The 22,897-nt window shown below is 46.4% G+C and overlaps 1 protein-coding gene across 1 annotated transcript; it reads left to right on the forward strand.

Annotated features, from left to right (window-relative positions):
• The first annotated feature begins 10,410 nt into the window (after positions 1–10,410).
• On the forward strand, positions 10,411–21,293 carry LOC136625397 (adenine phosphoribosyltransferase-like). Its single transcript, XM_066599550.1, has 6 exons — positions 10,411–10,550; positions 13,239–13,384; positions 16,672–16,765; positions 17,524–17,670; positions 20,101–20,196; positions 20,428–21,293. Exons 1-6 carry the CDS (start codon positions 10,544–10,546, stop codon positions 20,568–20,570), a joined length of 633 nt encoding a protein of 210 aa, XP_066455647.1. The 5' UTR covers positions 10,411–10,543; the 3' UTR covers positions 20,571–21,293.
• Positions 21,294–22,897: the final 1,604 nt, after the last annotated feature.

Consider the following 22,897-nt stretch of genomic DNA (forward strand, 5'->3'; position numbering starts at 1 on the left):
TTTTGTAGTCATTTCTAGTGACTATAACACTGATAGATCCATAACCATGACTAATATATGCCTGTAGTATCCCGGTATATCATTTACTGGTCCCCTCCATAAATGTCATATATGTATGTCTTAGGGCTCCTCCACACTTGCGTTTTTCTTGCACGGTTTTTTCACAAGATATCGCTGCGTTTTTTAATGTGATTGTCAATGGGTCTTTCTAATGTTAAAAATGCATCGCAAGTTTGTGCTTTGCAATTTTTGTGCATTTTATGTGTTTTTAACATTAGAAAGTCCCATTGACAATCGCGTGAAAAAAAACGCACAAGAAAAACGCAAGTGGGTGTTCACCCTTATGTGGATGCGCTGTGCAAAGTGTCCTGTCATTTTATTCTATGTGTGGCACAGGTACAGTGAGTGAAGGGTTAAATGTTTACAGTGCTTGGAAACTGCCTGTATCAAGTTTGTTTTGGCATGTGGTATGACAGAGGTGATAAAAGGGAGGGTCTGAGAGTGGGAAAGGAGAGGTCCATGTCTTCAGGAGTTCCAGACATATGGGGGCACCTTCAGTCCCTGTATGTTGAAGCATGGAGGCGGAGGAGAGGTATACCGCAGCTATTGCAGCCTGGATGTGAGAGGAGTGAGCCCATTCAGCAGGAGAGAGGATCAGTGAGTTATAGATACTTTGTTCCATAGCAAGGCAAGTGCAGAGGTACTACAATTGACATATGTCCAAGCGCTGCTAAGGCTGGGTGGAGGTACTCTACAGTAAATACTTTATCTGGACACGCATATACCTCCAAGCAGTTAAGGAGCCGTGTGGAGGTACTACTGTTCTACAGAGACTGTATATTCTTTTACCTGTACTGTATATGATTTGAATTGACTGCCTTGTTATATTGCACTTTACATTACTTTACAGTAAAGTTAAAGCAGGGCCCTGACCATTTCCAGGGACCCTAAGTACTATAGATAGTCTGCAGTTATTTTTATGCCGAGGATCATGCTGGTGAACAGAGAAATGGTGGCATCACGTGTGACAACCCGGGTGTATGATTGCACCATTATTGGCTTTCCCTATCCTAGGGGTGTCCGAGGCATGGGGCTAGCGATGCTCAGGTCTTGGCTGCGTGTGTCCCTCTGGGATGTGACTGGCCAGCACTATACCCTCTCAGCTCCCCACATAAGTCAGGTGTCATGGTTCTTCCTCTGGGATGCTGAAAAAACCCAGCTTTTTCTGGCATCACTAAGAACAGGATAGAGACTGTCGTGCAATTATTATCAAAAGGGCAATGTATAATGTTGATGTGTCTTTTCAATGGGACAAATCCATGGGGCGCCCAAATGGCTATGCTCTTCTCCAAGCTGTTTACTCCTACCAAACAATTTGCGCCAAAAGGACTGGCTCAAATTAGGGGGGAGGACCCCCCAATAGACTAAGTAGGACTGACCCAAAAGGGGTGGAGTCCCATACAGCAATAGACTCCTTAGGCCATAATATATTAAACTGCCCTATGGAGAAAATGGATATTACGCGGAGGCGACAGAGGATACCCAAAGTCCCAGTTGCTGCTGTGGGCCCAACTCCTCGAACGCTGCCAATATACTGGGAGGAGGACCCACAAATCACTTGACTGCCTACTAGTTCAACGCCAGAGGACATGGCAAGGCCTGCGCAGAACTCTTATTTCTTCAAAAAAATGAAGTGATGGCCCAAGCGAGACACCCGGTCTAGATTTTGATATACCAGGGTAATGGAGTCGTCCAGGAGTACATTCCGGAGCTATTGCGGCCATTTGTATTAACTTATGGGCATGCCAATTTCAGCTTTCATTTTATGGGGGAGAGACAAGCCGCATCGGGAATGTTTCTGCAGCCCCCTTGAAGAGTCCTGCCATATCTCCTCTTCCATATGCCAATGTCAAAAGAAAGTACATTGTCAGCGTCCCCATCTACAAGTCCCTCACTGCATGAGGATGATGAGGAACCATCTAGCGCGGACGCTGGGTGTAACCCATGGTATGAGGTGGGAATGTTAGCGTTCCCCTGTAATGACTTCTACTGCCCCCAATAAAAAGAGACTCTATGCCAGAGACATTACTGGTGTTTTGTGTTTTTCCAGTTATCCCGAAAGACACTAAAGTAATCGCTTTTCTCTTTCCATAATATGGTGAAAGTTTATTATTGAAAAAGTTTATGCAAAGTTTACAAGTTCAAGTAATGTACTGGAGGTAAAGTGAAGAGGGGTTATAAATTGTTCTCATTGTCTGATGCTCTCATACAAATGCAAAGTCTTTTATGCATAATTCATTTATTCATTCACTATATATATATAATGTGTCTAGCTTAAAAATACAGTAGTTTATTCATGCACTTTTTCACACTGCCACAGTATGTGTGATCGGTGTGTCTGGAATCATTGATATATGTGTATAATTGGAGGTTCTGCATGCTCCCCAGTTGTCTTGGTGTTTGCGTCCCGTTCCATCCTGTATCAGTGGGTGGAGCCTTCCTTCCACTCATTTAGTTACTCACGGACAGCGGTATTGACTTAACCTACTAACTGCACTGGTGATTTTTCTTTCTCATGGAGAGTGATGATCATTGCACTCTATCCTTGTTTTTTTCCTGCCAGTCACCCTTTCTAATTTTTGTATAGGCCTACAGTGTGTTTCTTACTACAGAGAAAGTGATGGTCATTCCACTTATCTCAAATTCACTAGTTATTGGAGAAAAGAGTTATGAATAGCTCCATTGCAGTATAGGTGTTCCTGAATTTTGATTAGCGGAGCAGGCATGGAAGAAATGCCGGGCAGGGCGGAGAGGTGAGCGGCCGTCCGCTTAGCAAGCAGGTCAATCATGGCAGATGGGACGGAGCACACAGGCTACAGCGTGTACATAGATTTTTCCCAGCGCTGCAGCCTTAGCCTGATGTTTGCTATACTTCTTAGCCTTACATTAGGACATGTAAATGCTGCTGTCAAACCCCTAGCTTCCGGTAGCGTCAAGCTACAATAATACCAACAGTGTTCACAGCTGCACTCAGATTACAACCTGAATATAATAGGCTGATACTTTGTATCTCTTTGATTTGTGTTTATAAACACTTCACAGTATTTCCAACTTCACCCCAGATCAAATATCCATCATACTCCAAAGACCTTGAGATCGGAGCTGGAAATAGAAAAGTGGAATATAGCCACACGTTTCCCATTGTGTTTCCCATTGTTTTCACAATGCACGCCACACAATGTATTTTCCTGCCCCATTGAAAACAATTAGTGATGCGTTCTAATGAATGCGAAAATATAGGACATGCTATCTAGGACTATCTATCTCAGATCTATCTAGCTTTCTATCTATTTATCTGTCACCTATCTATAGTATCTATCTATCTAGTTCCTGTTTATTTCTCTATCTATCTCTCTATCTATCTATGGCAGTGGTGGCAAACCTATGGCCGTCGGCCACTCACCACATTAGTAAATACCGGCAGGGGTCGCAACTCGCTGCTGGTATTCACCCAGCTGCCCTGCTAACGGCACTGATCCCGACGCACACTGTGACGTCAGTGTGCAGCCGAAATCCTCCTCCCCTGACGTCTCCTAGGCTCTGCGAGAACAGGGGAGTAGGCGATGAGCAGCATACAGTGACGTCACAGTGTGCACCTGCGATCAGTGCTGCTGGCTGCACGCCGGGCAGAGAAGCAACGGTGCTTCCACGAGGAGGAGGGGCTAAGTATTTGGGTCTCAGGGGAGTACTGTCACCGCTGGAAGCTGCTGTGGGATGTCACTATTACTACAGGGGGCTGCTGTGTGATGTCACCATTACTACTGTGGACCACTGTGGGATGTCACCATTACTACAGGGGGTCGCTGTGGGATGTCACCATTACTACAGATGGCCACTGTGGGATGTCACCATTATTACAGTGGGTCACTGTGGGATATCACTATTACTACAGGGGGCCACTGTGGGATGTCACCATCACTACAGAGGGCTGCTGTGGGATGTCACTATTACTACAGAGGACCATGGTGTGATATCACCATCACTACAGGGGGCCGCTGTGGGATGTCACTATTACCACTGTGGGGTGCCAATATTAAAGCTTGGGCCGCTCTGTGAGGTGTCACTATTACCACTGTAGCCGCTCTGTGAGGTGTCACTATTACCACTGTGGCCACTCTGTGAGGTGTCACTATTACTATTGTGAAAAGGATGTGAGAAGAACTGGTATGGAGGCGCAACCCTCTAAGCTACTAGAAGATGTAGATCAAAGTCCAATGTGTGATGGTGAAAGCACTCCTTTTTTATTTTTTCACAAATTAAAAACCAGCAATAGAATACGCGTTTCGGGGAAGGACCCCTTCGTCAGTTCGGCTGGATAGGCTAAAGCACTTTTTTCTCCCCTGTCCTTCTGCACACAGTCCTATCAAGCCGAACTGACGAAGGGGTCCTTCCCCGAAACGCGTATTCTGTTGCTGGTTTTTAATTTGTGAAAAAATACAAAGAAGTGCTTTCACCATCACACATTGGACTTTGATCTACATCTTCTAGTAGCTTAGAGGGTTGCGCCTCCATACCAGTTCTTCTCACATCCTTTTCGCTACACTCACGCCCACACTGGTGGAGCGTCATCTGGTTGGCAGCACCTCCACCATTCAAAATACTCAATCATTGGAAACACTTTGTACTCCATAAATATTCAACCACCCTCACTGGGTCTTGCTCCACCCTCCTTTTACATTTCTTTTACTCACTATTACCATTGTGGCTGCTGTGTGGGATGTCACCATTACCACTGGGGCCGCTCTGTGGGATGTCACTATTACACTGGGGCTGCTCTGTGGGATGTCACTATTACGCTGGGGCCGCTCTGGGGGAAGGGGGTTACTGATACTGCTTGGGCCGCTCTGGGGGGATGTCACTATTTCCGCTGGGGCCACTCTGAGAGGGGGGATCACTATTACTGCTGGGGCGACTCTATGGGGGGATCACTACGGGGGGGGGGGGGGGGGTAAGTGTATGGGTCTCAGGGGAGTACTGTCACCACTGGGAGCCACTGTGGATGTCACTATTACTACAGGGGGCTACTGTGGGATGTCACTATTACTACTGGGGACTACTGCGGGATATCAACATTACTACAGGGGGCCGCTGTGGGATGTCATCATTACTGCTGATGGCCGCTATGGGATGTCACCATTATTACAGTGGACCACTGTGGGATGTCACCATTACTGCAGGGGGGGCGCTGTGGGATTTCACTATTTCTACAGGGGGCCGCTCTGTGATGCTACTATTACTACAGGGGGCCGCTGTGGGATGTCACCATTACTACAGGGGCCGCTGTAGGATGTCACTATTACTACAGGGAGCCACTGTGGGATGTCACCATTACTACAGGAGTCCACTGTGAGATGTCACCATTACTACAGGGGGCCGCTGTGGGATGTCACTATTACTACTGGGGACTACTGTGGGATGTCAACATTACTACAGGGGGCCGCTGTGGGATGTCACCATTACTACAGGGGCCGCTGTGGGATGTCACTATTACTACAGGGAGCCACTGTGGGATGTCACCATTACTACAGGAGTCCACTGTGAGATGTCACCATTACTACAGGGGGCCGCTGTGGGATGTCACTATTACTACTGGGGACTACTGTGGGATGTCAACATTACTACAGGGGGCCGCTGTGGGATGTCATCATTACTGCAGATGGCCGCTATGGGATGTCACCATTATTACAGTGGGTCACTGTGGGATGTCACCATTACTGCAGGGGGGGCGCTGTGGGATTTCACTATTTCTACAGGGGGCCGCTGTGTGATGCTACTATTATTACAGGGGGCCACTGTGGGATGTCACCATTTTTACAGGGGCCGCTGTGAGATGTCACTATTACTACTCGGGGCCGCTGTGAGATTTCACTATTACTACAGGGGGCCGCTGTGGGATGTCACCATTACTACAGGGGCCGCTGTGAGATATCACTATTACTACTCGGGGCTGCTGTGGGATGCCACTATTACTACAGGGGGCCGCTGTGGGATGTCACTATTACTACAGGGAGCCGCTGTGGGATGTCACCATTACTACAGGAGGCCACTGTGGGATGTCACTATTACTACAGGGGGCCGCTGTTAGATTTCACTATTACTACTGGGGGCTGCTGTGGGATGCCACTATAACTACAGGGGGCCACTGTGGGATATCAGTATTACTACTGGGGCCATATATTACAGGGTCCACTGTGGGATGTCACGATTACTGCAGGGGCTGCTGTGGGGTGTCAATATTAAAGCTGGGGTCGCTCTGTTATGTGTCACTATTTACAATGTGGCCGCTCTGTGGGATGTCACTTTTACGCTGAGCCTGCTCTGGAGGAAGGGGGTTACTGATACCGCTGGGGCCGCTCTGTGGGCGCAATCACTATTACGTTGGGCCACTCTGGGGGGATGTCACTATTACCGCTGGGGCCACTCTGAGAGGGGGGATCACTATTACTGCTGGGGCGACTCTATGGGGGGATCACTATTACTACTGGGGCCGATGTGGGATGTCACTATTACCGCTGGGGTCGCTATGTGGGATGTCCCTATCACTGCTGGGGCTATGTGGCAGCCCCAGCGGTGATAGGGACTGTTACTATTACACTGGGGCCGCTGTGGGGGCTCACAATTACCGCTGGGACCACTGTGGGGGCTCGCTATTGCCACTGGGGCCACTGTGGGGTGTCACTATTACCCCTGGGGCCTCTCTGTGGGATGTCATTATTACTACTGGGGGCACTCTGGGGGTCACTATTACCGCTGAGGCTGATCTGTGGGGTGTCACTATATCCCCTCGGGCCTCTCTGTGGGCTGTCACTATTATCCCTGGGGCCTCTCTGTGGGCTGTCACTATTACCCCTGGGGCCGCTCTGTGGGCAGTCACTATTACCCCTGGGGCCGCTCTGTGGGCTGTCACTATTATCGCTGGGGCCTCTCTGTGGGCTGTCACTATTACCCCTGGGGCCGCTCTGTGGGCAGTCACTATTACCCCTGGGGCCGCTCTGTGGGCTGTCACTATTATTGCTGGGGCCGCTGTGAAGTGTCACTGTTACTGCTGGAGTATGTTTACATGTGGCAGAAATACTGCAGAACGTCCTCAGTGTAAATTTTCATGGCAAATTCTGCAGCATTTCTGCATCCAAAAGCAGTCAAAATCTGCACCGTGTATTTTAAAACAGCCTGTCCCTTCTATAACGACAGAGGTATAATCATACATCGTGATAAGCCCCGCCTCTTGCCGTGTCGGCACTTGCGATAAATAAGTGGGTTTTGGGCTGCATTTTGGGCACTCGGTCTGTAAAAGATTCGCCATCACTGATTTATGACATCTATCTATCCATCTTTCTCATATCTATCTATCTATCTATCTATCTATCTATCCATCTTTCTCATATCTATCTATCTATCTATCTATCTATCTATCTATCTATCTATCTATCTATCTATCTATCTCACATCTATCTATCTATCTCATATCTATCTATCTATCCATTTCCTATTTATTTCTCTATCTCTCTTTCTATCTATAGCAGTGGTGGCAAACCTATTGCACGCACTGTCTTCGGCCGCTCACCACGTTAGTGAATACCAGCAAGGGCCGCGGCTCTGCTTCCCTGACGTCTCCTAGGTTCTGCGTGAGCAGGGGAGGAGGCATCCAGTTGCACACACTGACGTCACAGTGTGCACCTGCGATCAGCGCTGCTGGCGGCATGACGAGTAGAGGAGCAGCGGTGCTTCCACGAAAGGGGGGGGGGGGGTAAGTGTATGGGTCTCAGGGGAGTACTGTCACCACTGGGAGCCACTGTGGATGTCACTATTACTACAGGGGGCTACTGTGGGATGTCACTATTACTACTGGGGACTACTGCGGGATATCAACATTACTACAGGGGGCCGCTGTGGGATGTCATCATTACTGCTGATGGCCGCTATGGGATGTCACCATTATTACAGTGGACCACTGTGGGATGTCACCATTACTGCAGGGGGGGCGCTGTAGGATTTCACTATTTCTACAGGGGGCCGCTCTGTGATGCTACTATTACTACAGGGGGCCGCTGTGGGATGTCACCATTACTACAGGGGCCGCTGTGGGATGTCACTATTACTACAGGGAGCCACTGTGGGATGTCACCATTACTACAGGAGTCCACTGTGAGATGTCACCATTACTACAGGGGGCCGCTGTGGGATGTCACTATTACTACTGGGGACTACTGTGGGATGTCAACATTACTACAGGGGGCCGCTGTGGGATGTCATCATTACTGCAGATGGCCGCTATGGGATGTCACCATTATTACAGTGGGCCACTGTGGGATGTCACCATTACTGCAGGGGGGGCGCTGTGGGATTTCACTATTTCTACAGGGGGCCGCTGTGTGATGCTACTATTATTACAGGGGGCCACTGTGGGATGTCACCATTTTTACAGGGGCCGCTGTGAGATGTCACTATTACTACTCGGGGCCGCTGTGAGATTTCACTATTACTACAGGGGGCCGCTGTGGGATGTCACCATTACTACAGGGGCCGCTGTGAGATATCACTATTACTACTCGGGGCTGCTGTGGGATGCCACTATTACTACAGGGGGCCGCTGTGGGATGTCACTATTACTACAGGGAGCCGCTGTGGGATGTCACCATTACTACAGGAGGCCACTGTGGGATGTCACTATTACTACAGGGGGCCGCTGTTAGATTTCACTATTACTACTGGGGGCTGCTGTGGGATGCCACTATAACTACAGGGGGCCACTGTGGGATATCAGTATTACTACTGGGGCCATATATTACAGGGTCCACTGTGGGATGTCACGATTACTGCAGGGGCTGCTGTGGGGTGTCAATATTAAAGCTGGGGTCGCTCTGTTATGTGTCACTATTTACAATGTGGCCGCTCTGTGGGATGTCACTTTTACGCTGAGCCTGCTCTGGAGGAAGGGGGTTACTGATACCGCTGGGGCCGCTCTGTGGGCGCAATCACTATTACGTTGGGCCACTCTGGGGGGATGTCACTATTACCGCTGGGGCCACTCTGAGACGAGGGGGTCACTATTACCGCTAGGGCCACTCCATGGGGGGATCATTATTATTACTGGGGCCGATGTGGGATGTCACTATTACCGCTAGGGTCGCTATATGGGATGTCTCTATTATAGCTGGGGCTGCTGTGTCTTTTTGTTAAAAGTGAATTGTACTGTTAAGTATAAGTTATACCGGGCCGTAAGCATTCCAGGACTCGAGGTACTATACACAAGTCTCCATGTTTATTACTCCGCCACATAGAATAACGGTGTGTGGGAACGGTGGCGTCATGAGTGATATCTACTACAACCCCCCTCATCCCCTTTATTGGCACTCCCTGCCAAAGGACTGTCAAAGCCTGGTTTGCAATCTACACTGGCCTTGGCTGCGTGTCATCCCTCTGGGACCAGAGCATGGTAAGTTCCACCGTGACGAGACAGCACTTATCCCTCCCAGCTCTTCACGTTAGCCAGGTGCCCAGGGTCACCCCTCTGGGGTCTTGCATTATCATCACCACATCACTCAGAGAGTATATGTGCGATTGCGTGACTGAGGGGAACAGGGGGCAGGGGGATCCCACGGCCCGGGATGACAGCTCCAGGATGTCGGCTACCTCCAGTGACTGACATCATGGAGCTGTCACGTCTAGAGCCTGCAGGGTTTTAATCCCCAGATGATGCATATTTTTACATAAAAACACTATGGGCTGGTCACTAAGGGTTTAAGCAGTCAGTCCAGCCTCACTGACGGATCTCCTATTGAAACCTATACTAAAGTTTCTATATACAGTGATATGTAGAAGCTGCAGAAGACAAACAGTACAACATTCTTAATTAAATCCTACTGCAAAAATGATTTTTAGCCCAAAATACATGCATTTAAGTTGAAGAAGCTTTGCGACCCGAAGGTGTCTATAGCCAACCCCTCTACCACCAGTTATTAGTAGCTGTACTTGGTACCTATTCAAATAAATTGGATGTCTTGTAACACATGATCCTGAGTCCACCAAAGCCACCATATTGCACTAGCGATCCACTATAGACTATAGAAGAGTTCCTAGAGGATGCCCCTTCTCTGCAATATTCATATGCCCCAATAGGGTAGATGGGCAGGGATTACCCTAAGCATACAATTAATTTAATATACTTCTCATTGATTACGGCACTTATTAGTGCGGTATGACTGTATGCACAGCCGTATCCTTTAGTACTTATTTCTCCCCCCATGGAATGTTTTGTGCTCTTCTTTCTCTCCAGGAGACATAGGGTCAGTCCAAAGACCGCTGAGTAGGTGTGCCCCGTTGACCGGCCTGTCACAGGGATACCAAAAGACTCAAAAGAGTTACTGTTTCCCCTTATAGCCGTGGATGAATTTAGCCTGTGATTGAGTTACATAAGTGGGCGAGGAAGAAGTAGAACAAGCAGGGAGCAGAGTTTACGTCTTTACAAACTTAACAGTTTAAAATGTCAGGTAAGATAAAACTTTTCTGTCTGTGTGCAGAAAGTATGTGCACCCTAGAGGCGACATTGGGGGTATGATTTTTTTTTCCAGCGCTAGTGATTATTTTAACTGTCGAGTGACAGCTGCAGTGCATAAGATTTAATGCATTGCTTTGGACTGCAGCTGTAGCATCATAGGTCAAATCAATCTGTATCGCTGCTGTAGCCAAGCAGGGAGTTAACATCCATGTAACATTCATTCATTGTGCTGTGCAGAGCAGCATCCAGTTGTCGGTCCACCACCCTCTTGCTCTACTGCTTGCTTGCATATGGCACCAAGTGCAATGTTCATGGCAACGTCTATTGCCATCTTCTTCTATATGTTGTAATGATAACATTTATGGAAGTTCTTTCTGGGTGGGTGAAATCTATGAGCCCCTAATGGGGACAAATGATATGAGTGCGAGAAAGTAAGTGAACCTGAGCTTCCACATAACTTATGGCCCAGGAGGATGTAGGCTGGACTGTAGTGCTGTGGTCAAGAGGAACCACGTTTTCGTGCGATGTGATGCAACACAAAGGAAGGCTCCATAGGGAAACATAGGCTACAAAACATTGCAAATTGCGGCAATATTCAGCATGCCGCAAATTTTATTCAGCAGCCGCCAAAATATCGCTAATGTGAGGGAACCCATTGGAAATCATGGGCTTCACATACATACGATTTGTAGCACAGTCTAAAGTAGATTGGCGGGGGTCTGTCACAAAAGATCTCAGCAGATCAGCTGTTCGCCAGGCCGATGCACTCATGCACTGAGCTGATTTCTGCAAGAATCAGACAGCTCCGTTCTCACTGCAGTGGACAGGCTTGGTATTACAGGTGTCAGGGAAATTTCTGCGTACAGCACCAATCAGGCCCACCCCAATGCCCCGCTGCCGGCGGTAAAGAAGAGACACCACACACGGAGGTCTGGTATAGTTCCTCACACGGGGACATAACTGCGCACTTTATTACAGATTACATGGGATCTTATACCCTTTGGTCACATCACTAGGAATGGGTGATGGTCTCATTGGCTCAAATTCACCGCATAACCATATATGTAAAGTCCGGATTTCCGGCTGAGGCACTGATGATTATATACGTAGTTGAACAGTCGTTATCTAGATACGGCGCTTCCAGGAAAACAGCCAAGCACACGGCCTTCGTGTCCGATTCTTCATTGCGGTGTTTAAGATACATTTTGTCTTCGCCTTGCAAGGCCTTTGGAATATCTGATGTAAGGCGACAGATTAAGTTTTTTCTCATTTGGAATTGAATAGAACTTGCATACAGGTATAAAAGCATAAAAACATATGGCAATATATACACATACTCTCACAAAGGCAAAGTACCCATTCCCTTCAATGCCTGCAATACCAAGCTTGACCACTGGAATGAGAACGGAGTAGCTTGCTTCCTGCAGAAATCAACTCAGTTTACAAGCACACCAGCCCAGAGGCAGATAGGGCGGAGTTTGAATAGTCAAAAAAAAAAAAAGACTGGTGCATGTGCTAGTATACTCCGTGGCGGCAAGCGTGTTTTAGCCCTTAAAGGCTATTTAGCCTAATAAGGTCCATATGTGTTCTTACTTTTTATGGAATTACACAGCGAATTACGTATTTGCGTGCATATTAACTGCATATTTGCACACCTCCCGTAGACTTCTTGGGTGAGCACTGCAGTCACTTAACTGCATACCGGGCACAGTGCTGTATATTGTATGGTGGCTGTTTCTAGTATTGTAGCTCAATGCCATTCGCTTGAATTGGACTGAGCTGCTCTCAGGCTATGTGACAATGAGCATCACATCATGGGCACGAAAAGAGGCTGCGGCGCTCACACAAGTGTCTTAAGGTGCATTTAGGCACAAAGATGATTGCTCAAAAGATGGCTTTTGAGCGATCATTTTGCATAATCTACTAATTGGTACTAATGCCAGATTTTTAGCATGAAGTCAATGGAAGTCATCCCATCCGTGGCACACCCGCAGCTGTCACTGTGGATGTGCCGCGGATCCGCGGGAAAGCAGGAAATTACAAAAAAAAGACACTGCGCATGCGTCGGGGAAATCGGATGGTGTGCCCAGACGCATCTGCCGTGCTGAAGAAAGAAGATCCGGCCGCGACGGAGGAGATCCATGCTGGATTCGGAGAGGTAAGAAGCCGGCTATTATGTCTATTTCTGCAGGTACACATGGCTTCGGCTGCAGGATTCTCCGTGTGAGACAGGCCTTATTTGCATATTACCCAGAGGAGCATGAATGGCCTTTTGAGTCTCGTCACTCACCCTCTAGGTGCTCTCCCTAAGGAAAAAGATAGCCTTTCTGACCCTAGATATAGTTAGTGTCAGATGTTAACGGACCTCATAATACTGCCATCTAGTGCTTATAGGATAGCAGTGCACATATTATGTGGCCATACAGTACATGGGATTTTGTTGTATCCCTTTATTAGTTGTGAACTGAAGTCTGAATGAATGGAACACAATTGTTACTGGAAATTGATTTGTGTAAAGCCAAAAATATCTTTATTGTGTTCCTTACAGTTACTATGTATATACTGTGTATATATATATATATATATATATATATATATATATATATATATATATATATATATATGATTCATAAGAGAACTGTTGTAATATTCGATGCACTAAAGTATCTTTTAATTGAAGGTGTCAACTCATCACTTGTCCACTTCGACCTGTACAAGAGTCCAGAAAAGAGAACTCGTGGCTGGTATCTATCATTAATGGCTCCTAATGAAAAAGGACCAAACTATGCTTGGCTGGACCCGTCAAGGCTTTACTGCCACCCGCAGGTTGGTGTAATCCCATATACTGATGCATTATATAGTTTATTGAAATAGGACCTGTCACTGGATAAAGTCAGCAGGAATGGATGCAAGGCGCTGCAGCTGTGACTCTCTCTGTTTTTTTCCCCCATACTTACCTCCCTTTGCCCTGACAAGTTCTCCGTAGGCAGAGATGTAGCTATGCTTGGCATCACCTAGGGCAATCATCCAGTTTAGCTCCCCATTCCCCAAAACTTAAGTCTTCACTTCTGATTATCACCGACACCAGGACCATGTGCAGCCAATCACGTGGTGCCAGTGATGTCAATACTCTGCACCCAGAAGTGAAGGTCAGTGGGGACTAGGTGCCAGAAAAATGGCAGCAGTGGAAGAGTGGGGAAGGTGAGTATATCTTTTTATTTTAGTACAGCAGGCTGAACAGCTTCTTCAAAAAAACAAATGTTTCCAGATTAACCCTTTAGTGACCAGTAATACGTGTTTTTTTTTCTCAGCAGTTATTAAGGTGTCTTAGCATTGGCTGCCATAAAAAAAAACAGCGGCCAAGTCTAAGGTTGGCACAAAAGTCCTGTGCTGGGAGGAGTTGGGGCTTGGCTGCCTATTGGCTATCACAGAGAGCTGTATGACAGTGCCAGGGGATAGTGGAGGAGATCAGGAGGACACCGAGCAGATAAAGCTACTATTATAGAGGGGTATAATTTACTTTGGGTGAATATTACTGCTCTAATCATTAGTAAGGGGGAAGGGGACCAGCAGATACTCAGCGAAAGTATGAGATAGAGATAGCTGTGTAGCATTGACTGGGTGTGGTTATGTTACACAGCCTCTGAAAGAGGAGAGGGTAGGAGGAGCTGAGCTTGTGCACATTCATGAGAGAGATCAGATGATCAGTGCTGGGAATGGTCCAGAGCCAGAAACTTGGATGTAGGAGAGCCTGCATGCCAAGCTTTCTAAAAGCATAACAAGGAAAACTCAATGCAAAAACAGATAAGAGCAGCATGGTTTTTCTGGAGGGACTTAGTAAGGTATGTGTGTATTGATTTTTCATGCATAAAGGTTTCCATAGTCTTTAAGGGGTAATATTCTCACACTGAATAAGGCAACTCACTGTGACATGTCCTAATAGAACGTAAGGGGTTTAGAAGCCGCCTAATTTCTAACCTACAGACTCCATATGAACTATTACTGGCTGAAGGCCAGTCGTATACTGTCATGTGCCTGTGATAGTGATGCCATTACAGGTCCTTCTGCACACAGAGAAGCACTGGTAATACAGTGGATGCAGGGCTGTTATTATCAGTGCAGCTCCTGCTATGCTCCTCATACTTGTAGAAACGCTGCCCCCCTAGCTACTCCCAGGGCCGTATTCATAGCTTGTGCTGCTCTAGGCATTCTGACTTAAAATACCCCATGAGGCACCTTTCACATGGACCGAATTTTTCTTCATTCTGCACCAAAAATGAAAGTGTCTAAGTTCTGCCAGCAATTCTGCATCAAAAACTGCAATGAGCCTTGTGGATTTTGCTGCAGAATTTGCAGTGGTGAATTAAGGTGCACGAAATGTGGAAAAGTTCTGCTTGTGTAAAAGGTTCCAAAATTGTGCATTTTCACCAGCCAATTATGTATTCTTTTTTTGGTCCTGCCCACTGCAGGGTTACTACACCCCCTACAATGAAGAGGAGATTGGAGGAGACTGAATGGAGCGCTGGTTATGCAAGCATGCTGACACTTCATTCACTTTCAATGGCCCTGTGGAAATAGACGAGCAGCAAGCACTCAAGTATTTCTGTCAGCCCCATTGAAATGAATGGAGCACCGACTGCATATGCCTGGCCCGCCCGGCCAGCGCTCTTTTCATTCTGTGATCAGAGGGGGACACAGGACCCCTGTTGTTGAGATCAACTGAGACTTCCACTGATCATGTGGATAGAGGATAATTTGCAATCTTAGCACAACCCCTGTAACATCAGTGCTCGCTGCTCTTTCCCTGGCTGCCCCGCACTGGTGGGGTCCCAGGATTAAATCACCATCAAGATCCGATTCGAACCTAGATCTCCAGCACTGCAAGGCAACACTGCGAAGCCAATACATCTGGGAGTATCAAGAACACTAGTTCTCATAAAAGTCTCATAGTTAGCCTATGTTCACATTACTATTATGGCTTCCATTCTACTGCTTTGCTATGGGAGCAAGAAAATGGAATCCCATAGACTAGAACTGATCCGTCTTAGGATGGAACCAAACCGATCCTATAGATTACAATGGGATCCTTTCAGTTTCTGTCCGGCATTTTTTCTAACAAAGTAGTGAAACATTTTGCACTATTTTGTCTGGGATTTAAAAGGAAATCAGCCTCCAATGCTGATGTGAACATTGCCTTAGCCACTTCCACCAAATTACCACTAGATGTCCTCAGATCCTAGGCTAGGAGCACTGTCTGGGGTGTACACATTTTATATGATGGCACTTAACCCCTTAGAGATGAGCCTATTTTTTGCGATTGTTATTGTCGCATTTTAAGAGCTGTAACTTGTTGACATGAGGGCTTGTTTTTAGGGGACAAGTTGTATTTTTTAATGGTTCCACTTTTTTGGGGGGGGGGGGAGGATTGAACTTTTTTTGACTTTATTCTTTAGTGCTTTAAGGTAACTTGATTTGTGACAGTTCGATCGCTAGCATAGTACACTGCATTACTTATGTAGTGCATTCTACTATACCTATGACAGCAGCCTATTAGACTCTGCCGGAGGCGGGGCCTAATAGACAAAGTTACATGGCATACATGGAGGCCCTTGCAGGCTTACAGCTGCCATGGGACCTTATCGTTAACCTATAGTCACATTGTGGGGTGACAGAAGGGGCTCACCTGTCATCTGCTTGCATGCTGTAGATGCTATTGATTGTGGCATGCAAGGGGTTAAACTGCTAGGATCTGAGGTTTCTCCGCAACTCTGGTTAGGGCAGGAGCTGGGCTGTCAGTAGTCAGCTAAGCCATTGCCTTAAAAGATGTATGTGCCGGTTAAAAGCCCATTAATGAGCTCAGTAAAAAGGCGTATTGGCCGTCACAAAGTGCTTTTAAATGGGTTAGTGGTCTCCAGAACAATTTAGCGATGGTGCCGTTCTATTACCATTTCCAATATACCATCACTAAGAATGATTATATAGTTACTTATAGTCTGCACAGCAAGCACATTCATTGCACGCGGTATAATGTGAGTATTAGTACATGACGGCTTAGATGAATACACTGGAAGACGTATCCCGATATTGATTACAGGCATCAATCTTTTATATAGGCCCTGCAGGACTGCATCGAAGATCTTCTGCAACCCTTTACAAATGACCAGATCGATCTTGTTGCTGGGATTGACGCCATGGGATTCATTCTAGGTAAATCTCTGACTATAAAGGGAATTTATTTATTTTCCTATTGACATATTAAGCTCTGCAACAAAGGGTTATCCTCAATGCATCTAGGCTGGGTAGGTCTTGTTGATATGTTCTGGGGAACCCCTAGGCAGGTTCGGGGTAACCCCAAAGTTCCAGGCAAATCTGCTTGGAACACACAGACTTATGTACCCCAAATGGTGCCAATAGAAACTACAAGTTGTCTTGTGAAAAATGAGCCTTCATGCAACTCCATTGACAGAAAGATTAAATGATTAGGGCAATCAGAAGACGGTAACAGAAAGTAAGTCATTTTTTAAAAAAAACATACTTTATTGTTTTTAAGTTGTGCAACAAAAAGAAGATATAACTTTGGCATCATACTGGTCCGCAGAATAATGTTATTGTGCCATTTTAGTTACATTATGTATGTGGTTAAAAACAAGCCTACCCTGCCCTCCAAATGCCTTGATTGTATTTTTTCCCATTTCACTCCACTTTGAATGCTACCATTGCAAAATATAACATGTGCCACAAAAACAAGCCTTTAGACAGCTGTCAATGGGAAATTTTAAAAAGTGGGTTTTTCTGAAAGCGGGGAGGAGAAAACAAAAAAAATCAAAAAATGGTGGTATGTGGTATGTATATCCTGCATTTGCCCCTGAAACCAACTGAGAATTTGAGTAGGGCTAGCTTTGTATTTTGCATGGGATTCTCCCCATAATTACCAAAAATTCTGTAATTCTTTTCTTCCCAAACAGGAGCCGCTATAGCCTCACGTTTAGGCAAAGGGTTTTTAGCCATCAGGAAAGCGGGTCACCTATGTGTTACGACATATAGCCACCCATATGTTGATTACTCTGGAAGGGAAAAAAACATGGAGATCCGCACTGATGCCATTAAACCAGGTGAGAGATCATTAGCAGCCGTACACAGAATTTGTTGTCTCACTGTAACCATCAGCCAGCCCAAGATCATCAGGTCCTTGCACTGACAGCTTCTAACATGCTACCTACTGTACATCTGGACTCTTACTTGTATGAACCAAGTAAAACATCCTATGGAGGGCATAATGATCCCTTCTGTAACTATTCCTTCCTGTCCATGTACATCACAACATGAGGTATTTTGATTGCAGGTGATCCACCCTGAGGCTACAAAGATACATTGCCAGAGAATGGGTGGTCTAGTTGTAACTTCCTTTTTTTCTTGATAGTAGGACCCTGAAAAAGAGAAGATGATCACAAGATGTACTGCTGCAGGGACACCCAGTGATCAGTTATAATCTGTGGGCAGCAAGTGTTCAATTCCCCAGCAGCGCCACCACAGGAGAAATTAAGCATTACTAGTGCAGCGTCCAGTAGGGTGACCCCAGACACAAGGCACACTTTAAGGAGCTGCAAGGGTAGAGTGGTCACTTGTCACGGTGGCACTTACCAGGCTTCCTCCCGGAGGGACACACATAATCTTGGCCAGAGCAGCGCTGGGCCTCTTCCGGACAGCCCTAGGATAGGGATTCCCAATAAAGTGGAGGATAGGGATAGTAGATGTCACGGGTGATGCCACCTCTCCGGTACCCACCGGTATGACCTTCGGTGGTAAATAATTGACACGCAGACAAAAGTAACATACCTCAGGTCCCCCGGAACAGTCAGGGCCTGGCAAAACTTTATTGAACATAAGTTTCAGATTATGGTACAAGTTACACAAAATTGGCAGTGCAGGTTAAGAAGCAGACTTAAGAGTACCTCCACCTGGTGATCGCAGACTTCAGGATGGACGGATGTGAAAACAAACGGCTGTACCTCTACGCGGTGATCCCCCTAGACCAGGACGGCCGCGTAAGAAAAATAATCACTGAGTACCTCTGCACTAGGCCTGGCCGTATGCACATTTTCTTACTCACGCTCTCTCTCTCTCTTCTAAAGGGACTCACTCTGCGACAGTTGCTGTCACACAGGTAGTCAGGAATCACACAGGAGTCCACCTCCATTCTTCACCACATTGAAGTTGAAGGTACCCCCATGTGGCTGGCACTCTCAGGAACCCAGAAGAAACGACCCACTCCCGCTCACATACTCCTATATATATTCTCACTCATACCATGTGACAAGACAAATTGATACATTGCAAGCATCTCCCAGGCTCATGCAAACACTTAACTCCTCACTTGCTGCAGCTGTGCAATACACATAACAGAATGACAAGACACTTTTGCACAGCGCACCAACACATGTATGACATCTATGGAGGTGGCCAGAAATAGATGTACTGGGCCACTACACTAGATGCTCATTGAAATCAATATATATGTTGTTTAAAGTGTAGCTAAACTTTAAAGTGACTTTTCAGAATAAGCTGCTGTGTATATTCCTTATTTTTAGCAGTGTTCCTCTTTGTGGCCTTCATCTCTAATTTGCTGTTTTCTCTAAGCTGGTTGGTGAAGACTAACTGCTATGATGTCTTCTGTACACAACACACAGACAGGAGGAAATTCTCCTCCCCTATATCTATAGAGAAGCAGCAACATGGAGGACATTATGGGGAAGTACTGAGCAGTATAGATCTGATCCAGCAACCGTGAGACAGTAAAACACTACTAGCTGCTGCAGCATGCTTCTCTCTCGCTCAGCTCCTTCTCTCCTCTCTATAGACGTCTATTGGCAGTATGTAAACTGTCCATCTCTTCTCTTAAGGCAGGATTTCAGAGTGTGCCAACAGTTTAGGTATAGAAGGAGGAAAGGAGCTAGATAAATAGAGTAAGAAGCATTTTATCTGATATTGCAAAGTTCTTTATAGTCACCTGTGCTACCAATTTATGGAAAAATTGCTGAAAGTTCAGTGACCATTTATATAGTACATAGATGTGCCCAGTCTTTGGGTGCTCTCCACTATAGCTAAGGGTGGCTTCACATCTGCGCCGAGGGTTCCACTTTCCTGTTCCATTTGGGAAGCAGAAAAGGGGCCGAATAGCTGCATCTCAGGACGGAACCAAACAGTGCCGGATGGACGCGATTGCCTATATTGGGGTCCATTCACTTTCCGCTCAGCGATCCGGCTTTTAGATGGAGGTGCCAACGTGGATGTGAAACCAGCCTTACTTATGGAGGATCTGAAGGGATGCCCCTCTTATAGGGAATTCCCTACTAGGGTATTTGAAAATGGGTTTTCTATATCAGATAACCCCTTCAATACCAACATCTTGGGCATCCCAGAAGCATTTCTGTCCAGTATGAGATCAATATAATGAAACTGTAGACAAATGCAATGGTAAATGCCTCATGCCTGCGCTACGGGTGTGATGTGGAGTATTTCATGTCTAGGACATGTGTTTCTAGGTGTGCGCATCTTGTTAGTGGATCAGTGGATTGAGACTGGAGGAACTATGAGAGCTGCCACCAAACTGGTGGAAGATCAAGGTGGGGTTGTTGCAGGTAGGAAACGAAATGTTTAAGGGGTAAAGTGTGTTTTGGGATTTTTTGCACGGAGCAGAGAGCTGGCATCGCACAACTGTGCTTAGTGATAACTCCGCTACAACTCCCGCTGTCCATTCTCTGCAGTATATTAGATGCTTCAATAGTCAATAGCAGCAGAAGATTGATGAAAGGGGAGGTGGGGTACGGCGATCACAAATCAGTGGATTAATCTTTGTCTCTTTCATACAGGAGTTGCTACCATCTGTATTGAGGACAGCGAGGGAGGTAAATGGGTGAGAGAAAACTACAAATCTTCTGACTGCGTTCCTGATGACTTAAGGAGCCAATTTAATGGACACTTCTTGGAGAGCTTCCATGACTTCCATAAATAGTAGAACAATTACTGATGTTCTCCCTGGTACCATAGTAAATCACTGGCTCTGCATTCATGAGAATGAATAGATCCACGTGGTGGTGCAAACTCTATTCCATTAATGTCTTATTTGCCATAGGCCAGGCTATAAGTACTTACTATACTGCAGCATCAGACTCCGTAAGATGCAAGGTGACCGCTCCTCCGCAAGTTGGAATCTAATGTATATTAGAAGCTCAAGATATCCTGCTGTCGCCTCACAACATTATAGCGCTGCAGTTTTGCGCACGTTTCAGCTTATTACCCAGCGTATCGTGCATCCCCCCCACCCCGCAGTAGACGTCTATGGGGATCTTTGAAAAAGGAAATGAGAACGAACCCATTGAAATCAATGAGTTCTATTCTCTGCGTATTGTGCCCGTGAACTACGCCCGCGTGAAGCCGCCCTTAGGCGTGTAAAATGACACTACAACTTGTTGCACTAGTGGATTGATTGCACAGATGAATGTATAGTTTGCTATTAAACCTTCGGACTTCTCCTGCCAATGCGCCTGTGTGCATACTGTATCACTGGAGGATTGAACACCGTTTGCCTAGATTAGGGGTATTTCCTATTATTATGGGTACCCCTTACAAGTAAGTCCTATCACACCCAGGGACATTATCAGCCGGTTCTATTGGTTCTCCGAGCGCTGGTTATGTCTCCGTTGTTTTCCATTTGTCTTCGACCAGGACCTGGTGGGTTTCGATTTTTGGCTAGCGCTCTCACTATGTGAATGTCTACTGGAGGACAGCGACAGATGGAGATTGATGTATGATTAAATGACTTTGGCTGTTGGGTGTTCCAGCACACTCTGTCACACGAGCGCATAAACAGACGCTTTTACACCCGACGGATGTACGGAACTATCTTTTGACTGATATATGGCGGCGGCTCCAATAGAGTCCTATGGGAGCTGACCAAAAAAAGGGAGGGGGAGGCATTTTAGCAGCGTCCAACGCAAGGAAAAGCTTACAGGTGCCTCTATTAAGGCGTTGAAAGGCATCCCAAAAATTTTTGCAGAGCGAGGGTTTTCCGGGGTGCAACATTTTTTTTGCTAAAAACCACGCTCACGGTCGAGAGAATGCTGGCTGGGATCGTGGAAAAACGTCCATTCATGTCAATAAACGGCATGAATGTAAAAACGTCTACACTCGTGTGAAAGAGCCCTTTGGTAGTGTTTCCCAACTCCAGTCCTAAAGGCACCCTGACAGGTCATGTTTTCAGGATGTCCTCAGTATTGCACAGGTGATGTAATTATTATCAGCACCTCAGACATTGCCACAGGTGTTCTATCTATAGGATATCCTGAAATCATGACCTGTTGAGGAGCCTTGAGGACTGGGGTTGGGAAACACTGAGCACCAGATGAGTTTTGATTATTGATTCATACACATATACCTCTCTGTTTTTCAGCTCAGGTAGTGCGTTGTCCGTTTTTTTACACCACACAGTTCGGAACTCCATGTCCTCTACTGCCCTTTACCTGTGCCAGTACGATCTACTCCTTTATAGCTGCAGGTGAGGTGGCTTCTGTCTGGTACATAGAAAGTGATTTACAGCTTCCAGCAACTGTTTCTGACGTGTACTGGTGTTCCCCGAAAGTAAGCCCTACCCTGATTTTCTGGGCAGGCTTGAAATATAAGCCACCCCCAAAAAATAAGCCCTAGCTAAAGTACATGAAAAAAAAAATCAAGGCTCACCTGGCCTGCAGCATCTGAGTCCCTCGTGATTGATCCCTGGCGCTGCAGCCAGCTGCTCCGTGCTCTGCGCTAAGATATCCTTTTCTTTCTGGTGATAGGGCTTTGAAAACCCCACCTCCATCAAAGAGAGCACTGTTATTGGATCGAGCGCCAGCCAGTGAGAGCCAGCGCTCGATGATTCACAGCCATTCAATGAATGACATCACTGAATGGCTGTGATTGGCTCATCGAGCATCGGCACTGATTGGCTGGCGCTCGACCCAATCACAGCGCTCGCTTTGCTGGAGGCGGGGTATTCAAAGCCCCATCACCAGAAAGATGAGGATATCTCAGCGTGGAGGACACTGCAGACTGCCGCATCGCCGCCGTAGACCAGAAGCACGAGGCACCAGGACGCTGTGTACCAGGTGAGTATAAGCCCCACCCTCCCTCCCGAAAATAAAACACTGTGCCTCTTTTGGGGCAAAATTAATAGGACAGTGTCTTATTTTCGGGGAAACACAGTATGTATAAGGACTTGCTTTATATGTATTAGTTATCGGTTTAAATGTCTTTAATCATCATTTAGCATTACTTTTGGGTAACTTTTGGGAGGCTTCAGAA

The sequence above is a fragment of the Eleutherodactylus coqui genome, chromosome 4 (assembly GCF_035609145.1).
Source record: "Eleutherodactylus coqui strain aEleCoq1 chromosome 4, aEleCoq1.hap1, whole genome shotgun sequence".
NCBI classification, from domain to species: domain Eukaryota; kingdom Metazoa; phylum Chordata; class Amphibia; order Anura; family Eleutherodactylidae; genus Eleutherodactylus; species Eleutherodactylus coqui.

What these genes read in the sequence shown, in the direction of transcription:
- LOC136625397 (XM_066599550.1), top strand. An exon ending in GGCTTTACTGCCACCCGCAG is followed by an intron (nt 13,385 to 16,671) that starts GTTGGTGTAATC and finishes TCTTTTATATAG; the next exon opens with GCCCTGCAGGACTGCATCGA. An exon ending in TCAAGGTGGGGTTGTTGCAG is followed by an intron (nt 20,197 to 20,427) that starts GTAGGAAACGAA and finishes TCTTTCATACAG; the next exon opens with GAGTTGCTACCATCTGTATT.